The sequence below is a fragment of the Trachymyrmex cornetzi genome, unplaced genomic scaffold, assembly GCF_001594075.2.
Source record: "Trachymyrmex cornetzi isolate Tcor2-1 unplaced genomic scaffold, Tcor1.1 scaffold272, whole genome shotgun sequence".
In the NCBI taxonomy this organism is placed as follows: Eukaryota; Metazoa; Arthropoda; class Insecta; order Hymenoptera; family Formicidae; genus Trachymyrmex; species Trachymyrmex cornetzi.
In genome coordinates, this window is record NW_017297394.1 from 185,912 (window position 1) to 202,730 (window position 16,819).

A 16,819-nucleotide genomic window follows, 5' to 3' on the forward strand; every position below is an offset into this window, starting at 1 on the left:
CCATCCAATACTAGGGTGGACCTCCACGTGGAAGGCGTACGTCCCTAGGCAAGGGGGAAATGGGATAGATTTCGCTTCGCGAAAGTCGTATTGCCTTAATCGGACCATCCCGTACTTCTCTCTCTCTCTCTCTCTCTCTCTCTCTCTCTCTCTCTCTCTCTGCCTAAAGTTATTTGACTTTTCATGTAAAGTAGAGAAATAATTACCAACTTTGACTGTTAATAACTTTTTAACGAATAACGAGCGATGGCTAAAATTTGTTGAAGGTTACTCAGAATCATGACCTTGACAACATATATTAAGATCAAAGTCATTGGAGAGATCTCCTAATGTAAATAATTACCAAATTTAGTACTTTTTTTTCAGTGCGCATTTGAGAAATTTTTTACAAAATTATAATAATTAAATAAAGCACATTTTAAACATTTTTTGAAAAATAGGTATTAATAATGAAATTTATATTCCTCTTTTTTTTATTGCAATTTTTTTGTATAAAATTAAACCAACTCATTAGTAATACAGTAAAAGATAAGTGAAAAATTTTCTTATGCTACAAATATTATGAAAATACCTGTTCTACGAGAAGCTCACCGATGTAACAAAATATCAGAACATTAAATGTAAAAGATATCAACAGGATGAAATATGTCAAGATGGCTATGGCATCGCTGTTTTTCCACTCCTGAGAAGGTAAAATGTACTATCACAAAGTTCAACAAAACTGTCTATATAAACTGAATTTTGCACATAACTTTAAGAAAGATTATGTTAACGTCAATATATTACGCCGATATTCTTTTCTTTACCGTTAGGCAATAATATTCGAGCAAACATATAGTCAAGGTGGAAGTCAGCAGTTCCAGTAAACATATTTCGCGCAGCACTTCCTCCACGCTGGCCGAAAATCTAGAAGCGTGTCACGTATCTATCCGAAAATCTAGAAAATCACGCGCAATATGTATCTACTTGCGCACTTTCCTCGCATTTTCCACTTACCTCAGTATTCGTACATGATGTTTCGCTATCGCGCTCAAACGTGTTTTCACGGTGGTGTTCTTGCTCCATTTTCCTTCAACCAAATCGTCCAACAACAACATTAGTATATGTATTTGCCCGCACGCGTGCGTCACAAAAATCGCTGCCAAGCTACAGGATGCCGTCGTGATGTGATACGTGATCATCGCGAATAGGCAATGAATACAGAACACGATCTCATAAGCAGGACTGGCTCCGGGATCGAAAAACATATCGTAACCGGGATAAGTGTGTATTCTAATCGTGTAGTTCTCGTTAATTTCCTGTCTGGAAGATAACGGCATTATTATATGGTAGGACAATCCACCGGTGTAAAGGAAAATCGCACACAGCGTGGTGAGTTTGCGTCCTATCAGCACTTTCTTCAGCATTATCTCGCGAGTTTGATGCTGCACGATCCGCCAATCGTCCTCGACATGTCGAATACATCTTCCGAACGCCGCAGCGCGCGCACCAAAGTAACAATATTTGATCGTGTTAGTCAGGCAGAAGCCGACCGGACCGAAAAGCTTGACTTTAATATTGATGTCCTTCTCGCGAAATAAAGTATAAAATCCGGCAGGTATCAGGACGAAACATAGAGCGGAGAAGCATACGACGATCAATATTATCGAGATGAACTTCTCATTCTGCGATGGATGACCATAGATCGGGTGCCACATGCCGATCGGTTTTAGCACCCAGCGGCACAGCTGCATTGTGTAGCGTATGTCGTACTTATGGTGTATATTGTACATCTTGAGCGTTCTTCCTGTAAGTTGGAATCGATCGCGCATGCTGTCGCCCGCCAAGCGCAACGATGACTGAAACGCGGACGTTACGCACCGTTCCGTTTCTCGCGACGCAAGCGCGGGGAAGTAATGACTTCAGTATCGCGTGCATGTGCGTTTTATGTCTGTCATATGTATATGACCAGGTGCTCAGCCATGTGTATGCGAACGATTGACTTTCCCCCCGGTCATTGCTCGTCGTGAGGGCTCGTCCAGTGATGTGCAAGCGCGAAGGGATCGGAAGTTCATAACGAGTCTACACACAATGCGTAACTTATATATCTTTCAAGCGAGATTCATCGTTGGCGACTTTTTAAATATTACTTATAAACTACATATAATATAAATATGCATTTTGTATATTATTTTACAATATAATTGTAATTTTCTTTTTTTCTCATATGATAAATTATAATTTTTAAATACAATCGATTTCTTGTCTCAAGGTCAATCAAATCATAATAGAGTAAGTTAATTTAATAGTAAGTTAAAAATTAATAATTTATCTATTTTAAGATTAATTGAATAACAGCTAATGAACGTGACATATGTCAATTTATTATTGATTTCTATACAATATTTCTTGAGAAAAAATATATCTATAACAAATTTGCTGCCACTAACAATAATAAGGATTGTTTAAGTTTTATTCCGTAACTGTTCGAAGTAAATTTAAATATACTACGGATGTTTTAAGTACCTAGAAACAATGTAAACTTTAAAAACATGAATTAATAATGTAATAATAACAATTATAAAAGAATGAATAGAATTGATTAAGATGGAAGCTATCAAGTTTACAAGTGTAGAATTACGAGTATAGAATTATTTAAACAAAAACAATAGTTATTTATGACACTCACGGCGCTAAAAGTATTGAGAGATAAATCACAGAATTTGCCAGCTGTAAGCTTGGGTGGATAATAAGACTTCATTATAATCATAATAAGATCCATAGCCTTATGGCCGGATAAATCATACCAATTAACTTCATACGCGGCTGAGCCGATTTTGCCAAACTAATAAAAACAGAAATAATTGAATATTACAATTGTTATTATTTATTTAATAGGATTTATATACTATGAATTTTTGATGATTGAAGATACTCTGAAAAAAATTTTTATTGTCAGCAGTATACCGTAAAAAATACCTCTTCTACGAGAAGTTCGCCGATATAACAAAATATTAGAACGTTGAACGTTAAAGCTATAAGTAATAAAATATACGACATGATGCCCACGGCGTCGCTATTCTCCCATTCCTGAGAAGATAAACATATAAATATTTGTAAGTAGATCTTCATAATTTATCAGTACAAAAAGAAGACTATTTCCGTTTCGTTACAGTTAAAGTACTTGCTGCAACACTAATTCACATTTATTCACATTTTGTAAAAACATAGACAGTAAACTCTAAGGGTGCGTCCAGATTATCGAGCCGAAACTCGAGCCGAATATAGAGCCGCGAACATTTCGGCTAACTTTCATTGCTTTTTGCCCAGCGGCGTAACAAATGTTTGCTAAAATACTCGCGGTCCGAGGTTCGTCTTGAGTTTCGATTCGAGTTTCGGCTCGATAATAATCTGAACGCACCCTGACGTTAAAAATACATTTATTTGCATATGCTACAAAAACTTTCATGTTTTGACATGTCCGGAAAGTTTATCACGGATTGCAGATTGTAAACAAGGAATATTATGAGAAGAGTAAAATTTATCTGCATCAAATACTTACATTGCTGAAAAGTAGAAAAAAATACAAATTGCTACATAACATAACAGATATAATATTAATTAGCCTAACCTTTAGGACAAATATAGGACTCATCCATTTTTACCAATACCATATATTATTGCAGCAAGCCCTTTAATTACTGTAATATTAAATCAAGAGCTATATTAAAAATACAATAAAATTTATAATACGTGGAAAGCTATAATTACATCATCATGATGCGTGTCTGCTACCATAATTTTCTTACCGTTAAGAAAAAATACTCGAGCAAGCATATCATCAAGGTTGCGGTCACCAGTTCCACTAAGCATACTTCACGTAATACTTTCTCCACGTCAGTAGTAAATCTAGAAACGCGCCATGTATCTACTCCAAATAAGTCTAGAAACGCGTCATGTAAACTATCTCGGCGCTTTCTCCATCTCACCTCAGCACACGCACGTGATGCTTCGTTATGAAGCTCAGACGTTTCTCCACATCGGTACCTTCAGACCCCTTCCCACTGACTAGATCATCCAAAAGCGTCACCAATATCTGCACCTGTCCACATGCGTGCGTCGCAAAGTTCGCGGCCAGACTGCACACTGCTGTCGTAGCGCTATACTGTATCATAGCGGAAAAGCAGTGCATGCCAAAGATGATCTCGTAAATAGGACTTGCTTGAGAATCGACATAGAGATTATATCCCGGATAAAGCAGCGGTTTACTTGTCAAAGTACCATTTATCTTCGTTCTGAGAGACAATGGCAAGATCGTGTGATAAAACAAGCCGCTACCGTAAAGAAAGATCACGCACAGCGTCGTTATTCTGCGGCCCACCAGCACGTTCCTCAACATCATTCTGCGATGATTCTGATATCGCACTATCCGCCAATCGCTCTCAACGTGTTCGATACATCTTCCGATCGTCGAGATACGCGTTCCGAGGAAGCAATATTTGATCACGGAAGTTAGACAGAAGCTAACCGGTCCAAGAAACTTGATTTTAATTTCAATATTCTCGTCGTAGAATAGAAAGTACGAACCGGCAGGTACAAGCACAAAGCACAGACTGAAGAAACTCACGAAGATCAGCATTAACGAAAGGAGCTTCTCGCTTTGCGATGGGCGACCGTAAATTATGTGCCAAATACCAATCGACTGCAGGATCCACCGGGATAACTGTATAGCGTAATATATGTCGTGCTCGTAACGTACATTGTGTATCCTGTCTGGAAGTGGAGATCGATAGCTCATGCTGTCTGCGAAGTATAACGATGACTGAAACATGCGGACGTTACGCGACGTTCCGTTTCTCGTGACGCAAGCGCGGGGAAGTAATGACTTCAATGTTGCGTGTATGTGCGTTTCATGGCTGTCATGTATGACCAGGTGCTCAGTCATGCGTATGCGAACGATTGATTCTCCCCTCGGTCATTGCTTGTCCATGGGCTCATTCAGTGATGTGCAAGCGCGAAGGGATTGGAAGTTCATAAGGTGTTCCACACGCAATGCGTAGCTTCAATATCTTTCAAGCGAAATCCACCGTTGATGATTTTTTCAATATTATCTATACATTATACCACGTACGTTATTTTACAATTACAGTGTTCTAGTTTTATTTCTCTTTTTTTAATATAGTAAATTTTAATTTTTAAACGCAGTACATTTTTGCCTTATGATCAATGAAATCGTAATAGTAAGTTGATTTCATTTATCAATATTTTATCTATTTTTTAAGATTGATTGAGAGAGAGAGAATGATATATAATGACAGATAATGAATGTGACATACGTTAATTTATTATTTTTTGAGAATAAATATATCTATAACAAACTTGCTGCCAGGAACAATAATGAGGATTATACATGTATATTTTTTGAGGATTGTATAAATTTTATTGCGTCACTGTCCGAAGTAAATTTAAATATACTACGGATGTTTTAAGTGCCTAAAAACAATATGAATTTTAGAAATATGACTTAATAATGTAACAATAACATTTATAAACAGATGAATAGAATTGAACAAGATGGAAGCCATCAGTTTACAAGTGTAGAATTACAAGTACAGAATTACTTAATCAGTAAGAATAGTTACTTATGACACTCACGGTGCTGAAAGTATTGAGAGATAAATCACAGAACTTGCCAGCTGTAAGCTTGGGTGGGTAATAAGACATTGTAATTATCATTACAAGATCTACAGCCTTATGGCCGGGTAGATCATACCAATTAACTTCATACGCGGCTGAACCAATTTTGCCAAACTAATAAAAATAAAAATAATTTAATATCAAAATTATATTAAGTTTATTATTCAGTCATCAAAATGGGACTGATATATTATGGATTTTTAATAATTGTATTATACCTCTAAAAAAATTTTTGTGTATTAATATATTGTAAAAAATACCTCTTCCACGAGGAGTTCACCGATATAACAAAATATTAGAATGTTGAACGTTAAAGATATCAGTAACATAAAATATGTCAGGATGGCCACGGCATCGCTATTCGCCCATTCCTGAGGAGACAAAGCTAGATATTTACAATTTATTAGTGAAAAAAGAAGATCCTTTCTATTTCGTTATGATTAAAGGACTTACTGCAACATTAGACACGTAACACACATTTCGTAAAAACGGAAATAGTAAACTCTAAGGCGTCTTCTACAATACACGGAGTAAGAAGTAATAGTAAGAAATTGATCAATCACAGTCGAATGTGAGAAGAATAATCGACTGTGATTGGTCAATTTCTTACTCTTACTTCTTACTCCGTGTATTGTAGACGGGCCTTAAAGTTAAAATGATGAGAAAAATACATTTGTACATGCTACAAAAACTCTTTCATGTTTTGACACATGTCCAGAAAATTTATTACAGAATGCAGATTGTGTATACAAGAAATATTATAAGATGAGTAAAATTTTCTATGTATATTAGATAATTACGTTGTAGAGGTAAAAAATACGAATCACTACATAAACATAACAAATATAATATTAATTAATCTAACCTTTGTAATAAATAAATGACTCATTCAATATCGCATACTCAGCTACGTTATTGCAGCAAGTCCTTCAATTATTGTAATTTTAAATCAACAGCTATATTAAAAATACGACAGAACTTGTTATACACGAAAAAGATATAATTATGTTATTGTGATACGTGTCTGCTATAGTAATTTTCTTACCGTCATGCAATAATACTCGAGCAAACATATAATCAAGGTTGCAGCAACCAGTTCCAGTAAGCATATTTCACGTAATATTTTCTCCACATCAGCCGTAAATCTAGAAACGCGCCATGTATCTACCCCATATAAATCTAGAAACGCGTTATGTAAACTATCTCGGCGCTTTCCCCGTCTCACCTCAGCACACGCACGTGATGCTTCGTTATCAATCTTAGACGTTTCTCCACATTGGTACCTTTAGTCCTTTTCCCATCGACTAGATCATCCAAAAGTGTCATCAATATCTGCACCTGTCCGCACGCGTGCGTCGCAAAGCTTGCAGCCAGGCTGCACGCTGCTGTTGTAGCGCTATATTGTATCATAGCGGACAGGCAGTGCATGCCAAAGATGATCTCGTAAGCGGGACTTGCTTGAGAATCGAAATAGAGATCATATCCCGGATAAACTAGCGGTCTACTTGTGAAGCTGCCATTCGTCTTCGTTCTGGAAGACAATGGCATGATCGTATGATAAGACATGCCGCCGGTGTAAAGAAAGATCACGCACAGCGTCGTTAGTCTGCGGCCCACCAGCACGTTTCTCAGCATCATTCTACGATGGTCATAATGTCGCACGATCCGCCAATCGCTCTCGACGTGTTCGACACATCTCCCGATCGACGAGGCACGCGCTCCGAGGAAGCAATATTTGATCGCGGAAGTTAGACAGAATCCAACCGGTCCAAAAAGCTTGACCTTAATGTTAATGTCCTTCTCACGAAATAGAGTGTACGGACCGGCGGGTACAAGCACGAAGCACAGACCAAAGAAACACACGAAGATCAGTATTAACGAAAGAAGTTTCTCGCTTTGCGACGAGCGACTGTAAATCATGTGCCAGATACCGATCGGTTTCAGGATCCATCGGCATAGCTGCATGGCGTAGTATATGTCGTGCTCGTAATGTATATTGTGTATCCTGTCTGGAAGTTGGGATCGATCGCGCATGCTATCGTCCATAGTGTACAACGCCGACTGAAATACGCATACGATACCATCCTGATGTCTGCGTGGCGACGCAAGCGCGGGAAAATAATGATGTGATCGCGTGTAAGTGCCTGTTATATGTAACGTAAGGGGAAGACGTGCGTGCACGTATAGGTCTCCCTTTCCCAGTCATTGCATGTCTAAGGGTCGTCATGTCGATGACGAATGAAAGTGCGTAACAACGTGAAATTTACAAGTTCTAATATAGTTGCACGGATGTACGCATCCTCGCTATTTCCCTAGTGCGTAACGCAACGTTGGAAATATTACAGTCAGTATATAAGTGCGTAGGATATAGTTATTTGCACTTTGCGTAACACTGTATGTAACTTAGCTTTATATTGTATTTTATAGAGAGTATAATTAGTTAATCTGTAATTTCAATTTTGTCAATATCGTAATAAATTTAATTCTATTTAAGTTTATATTTACGTGATCGATAATTTATGTAACTTGATTTATTAATAAATATGCTGGCGTATATCTAAATTTTATTAAATATATTTTTTAACGCACTAACGTTACTATATAGTACATCTCGATAACGATGATTTTACCGTATTAAACGTAGAAGGTACGAAGTAAATTCAGGTAAGCCACGGACGCTTTAACAATCTGGAATATTGTCTTCTATCCATTTCTTATAAATAATAAAAAATAATTTTCATGTATGAATAAGTGAAAATAATTTTAATACTACTCACACTACAAAAACTGGCTAAGGATAAATCCATAAATTTTCCAGCTGTAAGTTTGATGGTGGCATTCGACATGGTCATTATTAATGTCAAACCGAGTGCTCCCTTATTCGGTATCCGATACCAATTTATCATATAAGACTTCATACCGATTTGTATACACTGTTAAAAACATTTTGATGATTTTTATGTAGACAACAATTATATCGTATATGACGTATATACACAACAATTCTTATAACGCATTTAATAACTTAGTCGTTTACGTTACAAAGCTCTTATACAAAATTTGGATTTTTTATGTAACATTAAGTTTAACACGAGTTTCAATAGAAAAATATCGAAATCCTTTAGTTCGAGGAATTTAGCTGTAAAGTTGAGAAAATAAAATTTCTATTTTTCTTGCTGTTACTCTAAGAATATTTCAAGTCTAATCTCAAATGATATAAATAGACAATCTAGTGAGAATTGTCGAATACATACCACTTAATCTATTTTTTATTACATTTTCCATTTGGCACTGTTTTGTACGCAAATGAACATTAGAAATTGTAGCTTAAGGTTTTATTATTGCATGTTTAACTTTTCACCAATAACAAATTAATTAATAAGTCTTTTTATAATATGCTGCAAAAAGTATGATTTAGGCAATCGATTGCTTAAATTATTTCTGTAAGTCTTTTTTTAAATAGTATTTCCTTTGAAAATATTGAATTTATGAACGAAAATAATTGAAAGTATAAGATTATTAAAAGAAATCATTAACTGATATTTAATAATTAATTACCCAGATAACATTTATGTTGCATAAGATATCTAAAAGATGTCTTTTAAATGTCTTATGTCTAAAAAATGACTAAAAGACGTCTTTTAGGTATCTTATGCAATATGCATGTTATCTGGGTAATACCTAAATTTAATAATTTATTGAAGAAAATCAAATATTTAATAGAGGAAAGTCGCCGATACTGACATAGGTGTCCTAAAGTGACTCCCTTATTTCTCAGAAACTATTGCACTTTATTAATACTAACACAATCATGATCTCTGTTTAGCTAATTAAAGAAGTACAAACTCATAATTCATATATTTGTGGCTTATTTCTATATCAAATCAGCTAAAAACCAATTCTATGAATCCGAGAAAAAAATTCTTACGGTGTTTTTTTGCAAATTGCGTAATTAAAATAATAGTGATTGTATTATTGATAATATTACGTTATTTTAAATGTTTATAGTTTCATAAATTAGTTTTCTTTACAGAATAGGATATATCTTTATTTATAGAATAGGAATGTTGGTATTATTGCCTACTATGTCAGGTTTGGAACCCATTTTGTCAGACGCTCATTTTTGCATAACTTACGAAAAACTTAATTATGCAAAATTGCAAACAGTATTATAAAAATTGCTTATACTATCTGATAGAAGACACTTTTTACTTTGTATTTATGTTTTTGAAGTTGTATTTTTACCTTTTGTTTAAGAAATATTGTCTAAAAACAAAGTGGTATGTCGATATCGGTGACCTTTCTCTAATTGTTCAATAAGAATAATAAAAAGACAAATAACGTCAAAATAAAATTAGCACAAATATATTTTTGTACTTGATATTTATATATTGATATTAGCTAGTTTTATTATTGTCAATTATCAATCTTATCTATAATGGTATGATTTATAAAACTTGATGGATTTTGTAAAAATGTCGATTTAATCTTTATAATGGTTGCAAATATGTATATATAGTAGTTAATGTAAAATATTCTACAATAAATCTTTTTTTTTTATAAAAATACAAAAATTTATAATAAAATTGGATGATTGCCTTGTTATCTACACAAATTGATTCAAAATTAATATCAGACGTACCTAATTTTTTAAAACACCAGTAATGTCCTTAAAATAAGGCGTAGGCTATTATATTTTTATCTATATTACTTATTTTTTATTTATTTTATACTACTGTTACTAACTGTTATTGTTACTAAATGTTGCCTATATTAAATAATAATGTAAAATATTGATGAGGTATGATTTAGGTGAGCAGTACGTATTCGGCGACTCTCCTCTAATTATAATAGACTGCCATTACAATTTAAGTACCTGTTCAGCAAGAAGTTCACCAATATAACAAAGGATAAATATATTAAACGTGAAAGATATAAGCAATGAACAGAACGTCATTGTTCCTAATGTTTCACGATGTTCCCATTCCTAAAAGGCTAACATCAAAATGTTATGAGCATAAAATGTAATTATACTATATTGTGAACTTACTTAAAATATTGTTCGCAAATATGTTTCGTACCGTCATCATATTAAATCCTAGAAAACATATGTTGAGCGTACATCCGACTACATCCACGAGACAAATTTCGTTTAAAAGTTTCTCTGTGAGAGCGATAAAACTGAAAGTTACGAAATTAAAATTAAAAAAAGCTAAAATCTATTTACATAATATATTTATATAATAATATATTAATTTTTCGTGTATAATATTCTATAAATTGTTTATCATAATGTTAAATTTCTTATATTTTATAAGAAAAATTTTCAAAAATTGCAAATAATATATATATATATATATATATTTTATTCTTCTGTGGATACAATCGTCTTCATATAGCAATGTTACCTGAGTATCCTAATATGATGTTCCACGATATCACCGAGTCTTCCCTCGTGCGTACTATTCGCACTCTTCCTTTCTTTTCCGTCCGCGAGGTCCTCCATCTTTAGCATGAGTATCCGAAATTGACCGCAGGCATGCATGACAAGTACTGCTGTCAGACTGCACACGCTGATAGTGATCGTATAAATGACGTAACCAGCTAAAGCTTGCGTGAATTGCGCGATTTCGAAGGATGGCGTGGTGCGTGGATCGAAGAGACCACGATAAATTGGAAAGGAGAGCGACCTCACTGTCTCATTGTCAATGATCTCTGTTCTTCTTGCGCAAATCGGCATCACCGTGGTGAAGAATATACCTGCGGAATACATGAAGATCGCGCTGATGGAGGATAGCCACCTGCCGAACTTAGCATTGTTCACCATTATTTCTCGATCTTTCTCATGATTCAACGCGACACGGCTCCAATCCACGCGAATGTGCCGAATGCATTCGTCGATGTTCTCGCTGCGGATAATGAGGATGTATTGCTTCACCGCGGCCATTAGCAAAAAACTGACCGGACCGATCATTCTGATCTTGGTGTCGAGATCAGTATCTACTAGGATAGTGCAGAGAGTGCATGGGATGAGCAGGAAACATATCAATAAACAACTGATCACCGTCAGAATCATGCAACCAATTTTTTCCACCGTGGTCTCGCAGAGAGTCAACGGCCATACGCCGATCGGCTTCAAAAACCAACGGTTCATCTGAATGCTATAGTTCCAACCATCCGTTATGGATTCGATAGACTTTGACTTTGAATAATCGGGCATGATAATAACTAAATCGCGACGACGCACGCAACTGACTGACCGTCAGTGAACTGATCGTCAGCCAGTTCGACATGCGCATGTGCGTCTTCTGTCTATAAACGTTCGTGCGTGAACGCAATTGATTCCTTCCTATCCCTTTCTACCTGCTGGCCGTTTCATTATTAGTGAGACGGATTATAGTTCCCGGAATTTTATTGCGTGCTTCGTGCAAATCCTTTTGCGGGGATGCAGATAAGGAAATAAATTTTATAGGGAAGAAGAGTTCTACCGTTGTTCATCAAAGGGGAATACGTAATATACTGGGAACATGTTTCCTACTTCATAGTATTTTCTAACATAGTCGGTGGATGATCTCCTACGTGTATTTCATTTCGCATATGGTTATCTTGAACGGGAAATAAATGCATCTTTAAAATGAGTAAGAGCAAATTTGAAATATAAATTTCTCTCTAAAAAATGATTAAAATATTTCTTGAAATTACTATTGACTATTATTATAATGCAACGGGCATGAAAATATAGTGATAATATTGGCTAAATAAATTTATTTCAATAAGTGTACTTTTACATACCCAAAGTGAATATAAATATACATATAAAATAATTACTTGGAACATATTGTCAATGTCTTCAGAATTTGTAAAGTGAGACTTGTGTGTTGTATGCACCTCATATCCCAGCTAATGATAAGTAGAATCGACGTCAATGAATTAGTGCCATCGACATTGATCAATGTCGATTCTACTGATTATGTTTAGTGGGAATATACCGTAATTTCATACAATTATGGTTCTATGCCACAACTATGGTCCAAACATCCGCGCGTACGACAATCCCGATACGCAGGTATAATACGTAGATATAATTGTAAAAATATTAATTAAATGTAAAAACACTAAATTACCTGTCATAGATCAGCGAGAACACAGAATAGCTTGATAACCGATGGTCGAGAAAGTTAGCAGATAATGAGGTTAGTTCCCAACTTTCTCGACCATCGGTTATCACGACAAGCTATTCTGTGTTCTCGCTGGTCTACATGATAGGTAATTTAGTGTTTTTACATTTAATTAATATTTTTACAATTATATCTACGTATTATACCTGCATATCGGGATTGTCGTACGCGCGGGTGTTTGGACCATAGTTGTGGCGTAGGACCATAGTTGTATGAAAATACGATATACATTGTATTTATAATCTCATAAAATTTTAATATTGTAATTAATTATAATTAAAATTTATATCGTATATTTTTAAGTAATTTTTTAATAAACAAGAATATTATTTTATTAATTTATAGTTTGTGACCTGGACAATAGGTACTTATTCAACATAAACAAATATTACATAAAGTTTTTATTAAATATCTATATTTATTTTATAATGACTGCCTATTTTGCGTATTGTTATTTTTTCATGCCAAAGTTGTATAATTATTTACGTAAGCAGTACAGTCCGAAGTATATTTAAATATGCTAATGCAGATTTAATTACCTAAAGCAATTAGAAATTACTCATCTTCATTAAAAAATTATTTTTTGTAGAAATATTTGTATCTTAAAATATTTATACAACTATATTACACGAATATTACACAGATAAAATTTCAATAATACAAAAACCATACTATTCTTTATTCAAATATATAAGCTGCATATATTTTATATATACGCATAAATTGTATAATGTATTTTTGCATACTCACATCACCGAAAGTGGAAAATGAGAGCTGAACAATTTTTCCGGCAGTTATCTTGATGACAGCGTTGGATCTTAAAATTATCAGAATGAGCCCCTGGGCAGTTTTTCCTGGCAAGAGGTACCAGTTTGTCATATAGGCAGATTTACCGATCTGTTCGCCCTAAAGGCCGTTTTGTATACCTGTTATAATTCGATTAAAGAAACCAGCGATATTGCATCTTAATAAATTCCCCAATACATAAATAAATCTCAATCTCGCGTATATATATTATACTTTTTAACAAGTAATAGAATTAACTCGTTACTTGTAGCGAAGTTATAGTTACAAGTTATTTTTTTGGTAACTTTACTGGTAACTGCGTAACTTTTTTTCTTTGGTAACTGTAACGGTAACAAAGTTACATTTTTTTGATAATGATAACGAATTTTACTTTTATCGTTATTGTTTGCACCTGATTGGACACGAAACGACACAAGCCACTTACACTGTAAAAAAATTTCTTTACATATATAATAGATATAAAATAGATTACATGATTAGTCCCGTATATATAAAAAATCATACAATTTTACAGAAATTATGTAAGTCCACAAAAATTATGTAGATTTTATTGTGTAAATGTATCTTATTTTATATTGAAAATTATTTAAATAGCAAAATATTTTCTGTAATTATCCAAACTTTAATAATATTACGAAATATAACAGAAATTTTTCGCGTATTGCTGTTAAATATATAATAATATATAGTGCGAAATGTATTGTCATATTATCGTTTCTATAACTACACATTGTAATTGTACTTCCACAATCTGCTTATTAGTTACGAACCAAGAAATTATTTTTATTTGTATATTGCAAACTTACGAACGTGTGGACGTTTACAACTATTATAGTGGGTCTCAAAATTATCCTCTAATAATAGTTATAATTTACACAATAATTTTTTACAGCGCATAGCGTTTGAGATTAGAGAAGCCCCTAGGCCCGTCCGCTGTGACTGGCGGTCGTAGATTAAAAAAAAAAAAAATAACGGAAAAGTAACGAAAAGTTACTTTCTCAAGTAACGGAAACTATTCGGTAACGAGTAACTGTAACTTGTTACTTTTAAAAAGTAACTTTCCATTCCCTGCTTTTTAAAACTTTTATACTGAATCTCACTCTAAAGAGTAAAAGAGAGCTCTCTTAAAGATTCAAGACTGGCTCTATTTTCGTTCTTTAAAGTGAGATCCCACTCTATAGAATTTAGAAAGTAACGTCATAATTTTTTTAATTAGAATGTACAGTTTCTTATTGTTAAATTTTTAAATTTGTTAAATATTACCTGTTCAGAAAGTATCTCCCCGATGTAACAAAATATAAAAATATTAAAAGTAATCGAAGATAATACCATCGAATGTGATAAGATACTTTGATGATTGCCATCAATAAAATCCTAAAAGAGACATTAAGTCTGATGTATAGTTAAGCGATAGAAATGCGAAGAGTTGAACGAAATAATATAAAGTATCAAATTAATTTCAAGCAGGGCTAATGAGAATCTAGCGCTGATGTAAGAGCGATAAGTTAGGAATGTAGATAATACTCAGATATTTAAGGTTGTCTTCCTTTATTGTCTCATATTCAATCGAACGTTTCATAAGTATTGAATATTAGGAAAATTTATAAATCTTCCAAATTATACAGGGTACAGAACACAGCATTTCTGTCAATTTACGAGTGACTTACTCTCAATGGAGGATTATATTCTTTTCGTCGCTGAGGATGACTCCAAAAAGAGTCGAAACGTTCGATTGAATACGAAACAATAAAGGAAGATGACCTTAAACATCTGAGTATTATCTACATTCCTAATTCATCGCTCTTACATCAGCGCTAGACTGTCATTACCCCTGCTTGAAATTAATTTGATTGTTGAAGATTGAGAGTCCTATTTATATATTTATACATTTATGTAATTGTGTAATATAAAGTATATACATATTTTCCGAAATAATTTCCATACCATAATGCAATAATACCCTAAGAGACATATATGCATAGTACATCCAATTAATTCCACAAGGCATATTATATTCATAATTTTTTCTGTACGAGATACAAAACTGCAAATATAGAGATCACGCTCGATCATAATTATTTTTCAGCAATTTTAATTTTATTAGGTATACAACATTTATTATATAACTTTTTGCATTAAAAAATAGAACATTATAAATTAAAAACATGTAGATATTATAAATTAAACATGTAATATTTGCATTTAAACAATTTTGCTCACTAACTATATTTATTGCACTATTATTTAATTGAGTTGGATTAGATTTGATGATAGCGCAAATTAAAAAATATTGAAAGAGCCATACTGTCAAGGAAGATAGCTTACCTCAAGATTCTTAAATGATGATTCACGATGATTGCAAATCTTTGCCTTAGAGAAGTCCTTTCCTCTTTTTTGTCGTCAATGAAATTTTTAAGCCAGGATATCATGATTTTCATTTGGCCGCACGCATGCATCACGAAAACCGCTGTCAAGCCGCATGTTGCGACCGTAACGCAATTGACGACGAAAGACGAAAGACACTGTAGAAAAAACACGAACTCGTATGCCGGACTGAAGTGCACGTTTAGAATCTTGTTGTAGAAGGGATAGGGTAATCCGCGAACTACTATGCTGCTATTTTCCATGTGCAGGATACTCTTGGAGAGACCTTGGACGACATTGTACGAGAACACACCGCAGTGCATGAACACGGCGCAGAAACCGGCGATGAATCGACCTAATTTGGCGCTCTTTAGCATCACTTTTTGATCCTCGAATCTCCTGATGATCAACCAGTCCATTTTCACGTGTTCCACACAATTGTGTATATCGTCAACGTGCATCAGGAGGCAGGAATAATTCACCATCGCTATGAACCAAAAGGTGAGCGGACCGAAATTTTGTAGCCTGGTCTCGTAGGACATCTGCGAATCGACGAACATACTCAAACCATTAGGTACCATGGTGGTAATTATCAGGAAGTAACATATAAATATCGCGAAATCGGAACGAATCTTTTCGATAAGTGAAGCGTTGGCAGAACGCGGCCATACACTAATTGCCTTGAGAATCCAACGTATTATCTGGATACTATACTCATTGTATTTATCGACTAAATACGGAGAGATGCTAGAATTATCTGCGAGATCATCCCCCATGATTTTCTGACGAAGGTA

General features: G+C 34.3%; 3 protein-coding genes across 3 annotated transcripts in view; all 3 read right to left on the reverse strand.

Moving 5' to 3' along the window:
* Positions 1-4,777, reverse strand: part of LOC108761957 (uncharacterized) — a 5,776-nt gene extending 999 nt beyond the window's left edge. Inside the window, exons 1-6 of the mRNA XM_018508747.1 lie at positions 3,969-4,777; positions 3,789-3,888; positions 2,959-3,069; positions 2,673-2,824; positions 997-1,881; positions 807-906 (exon numbers count right to left, since the gene is read on the reverse strand). Of these exons, the coding sequence (XP_018364249.1) occupies positions 807-906; positions 997-1,881; positions 2,673-2,824; positions 2,959-3,069; positions 3,789-3,888; positions 3,969-4,777 (2,157 nt within the window). The remainder of the gene's footprint in view (positions 1-806; positions 907-996; positions 1,882-2,672; positions 2,825-2,958; positions 3,070-3,788; positions 3,889-3,968) is intronic.
* A 687-nt stretch (positions 4,778-5,464) lies between these two features.
* Positions 5,465-11,896, reverse strand: LOC108761958 (uncharacterized). The gene is made up of 9 exons (XM_018508748.1): positions 11,085-11,896; positions 10,758-10,857; positions 8,454-8,609; positions 8,328-8,364; positions 6,902-7,820; positions 6,722-6,821; positions 5,937-6,047; positions 5,622-5,790; positions 5,465-5,472 (listed from the first exon to the last, which is right to left on the reverse strand). Exons 1-9 carry the CDS (start codon positions 11,894-11,896, stop codon positions 5,465-5,467), a joined length of 2,412 nt encoding a protein of 803 aa, XP_018364250.1.
* A 1,440-nt stretch (positions 11,897-13,336) lies between these two features.
* On the reverse strand, positions 13,337-16,606 carry LOC108761959 (odorant receptor 82a-like). Its single transcript, XM_018508749.1, has 5 exons — positions 15,987-16,606; positions 15,329-15,422; positions 14,925-15,035; positions 13,605-13,760; positions 13,337-13,393 (listed from the first exon to the last, which is right to left on the reverse strand). The coding sequence occupies exons 1-5, from the start codon at positions 16,604-16,606 to the stop codon at positions 13,337-13,339; spliced, it is 1,038 nt and encodes a 345-aa protein (XP_018364251.1).
* Positions 16,607-16,819: the final 213 nt, after the last annotated feature.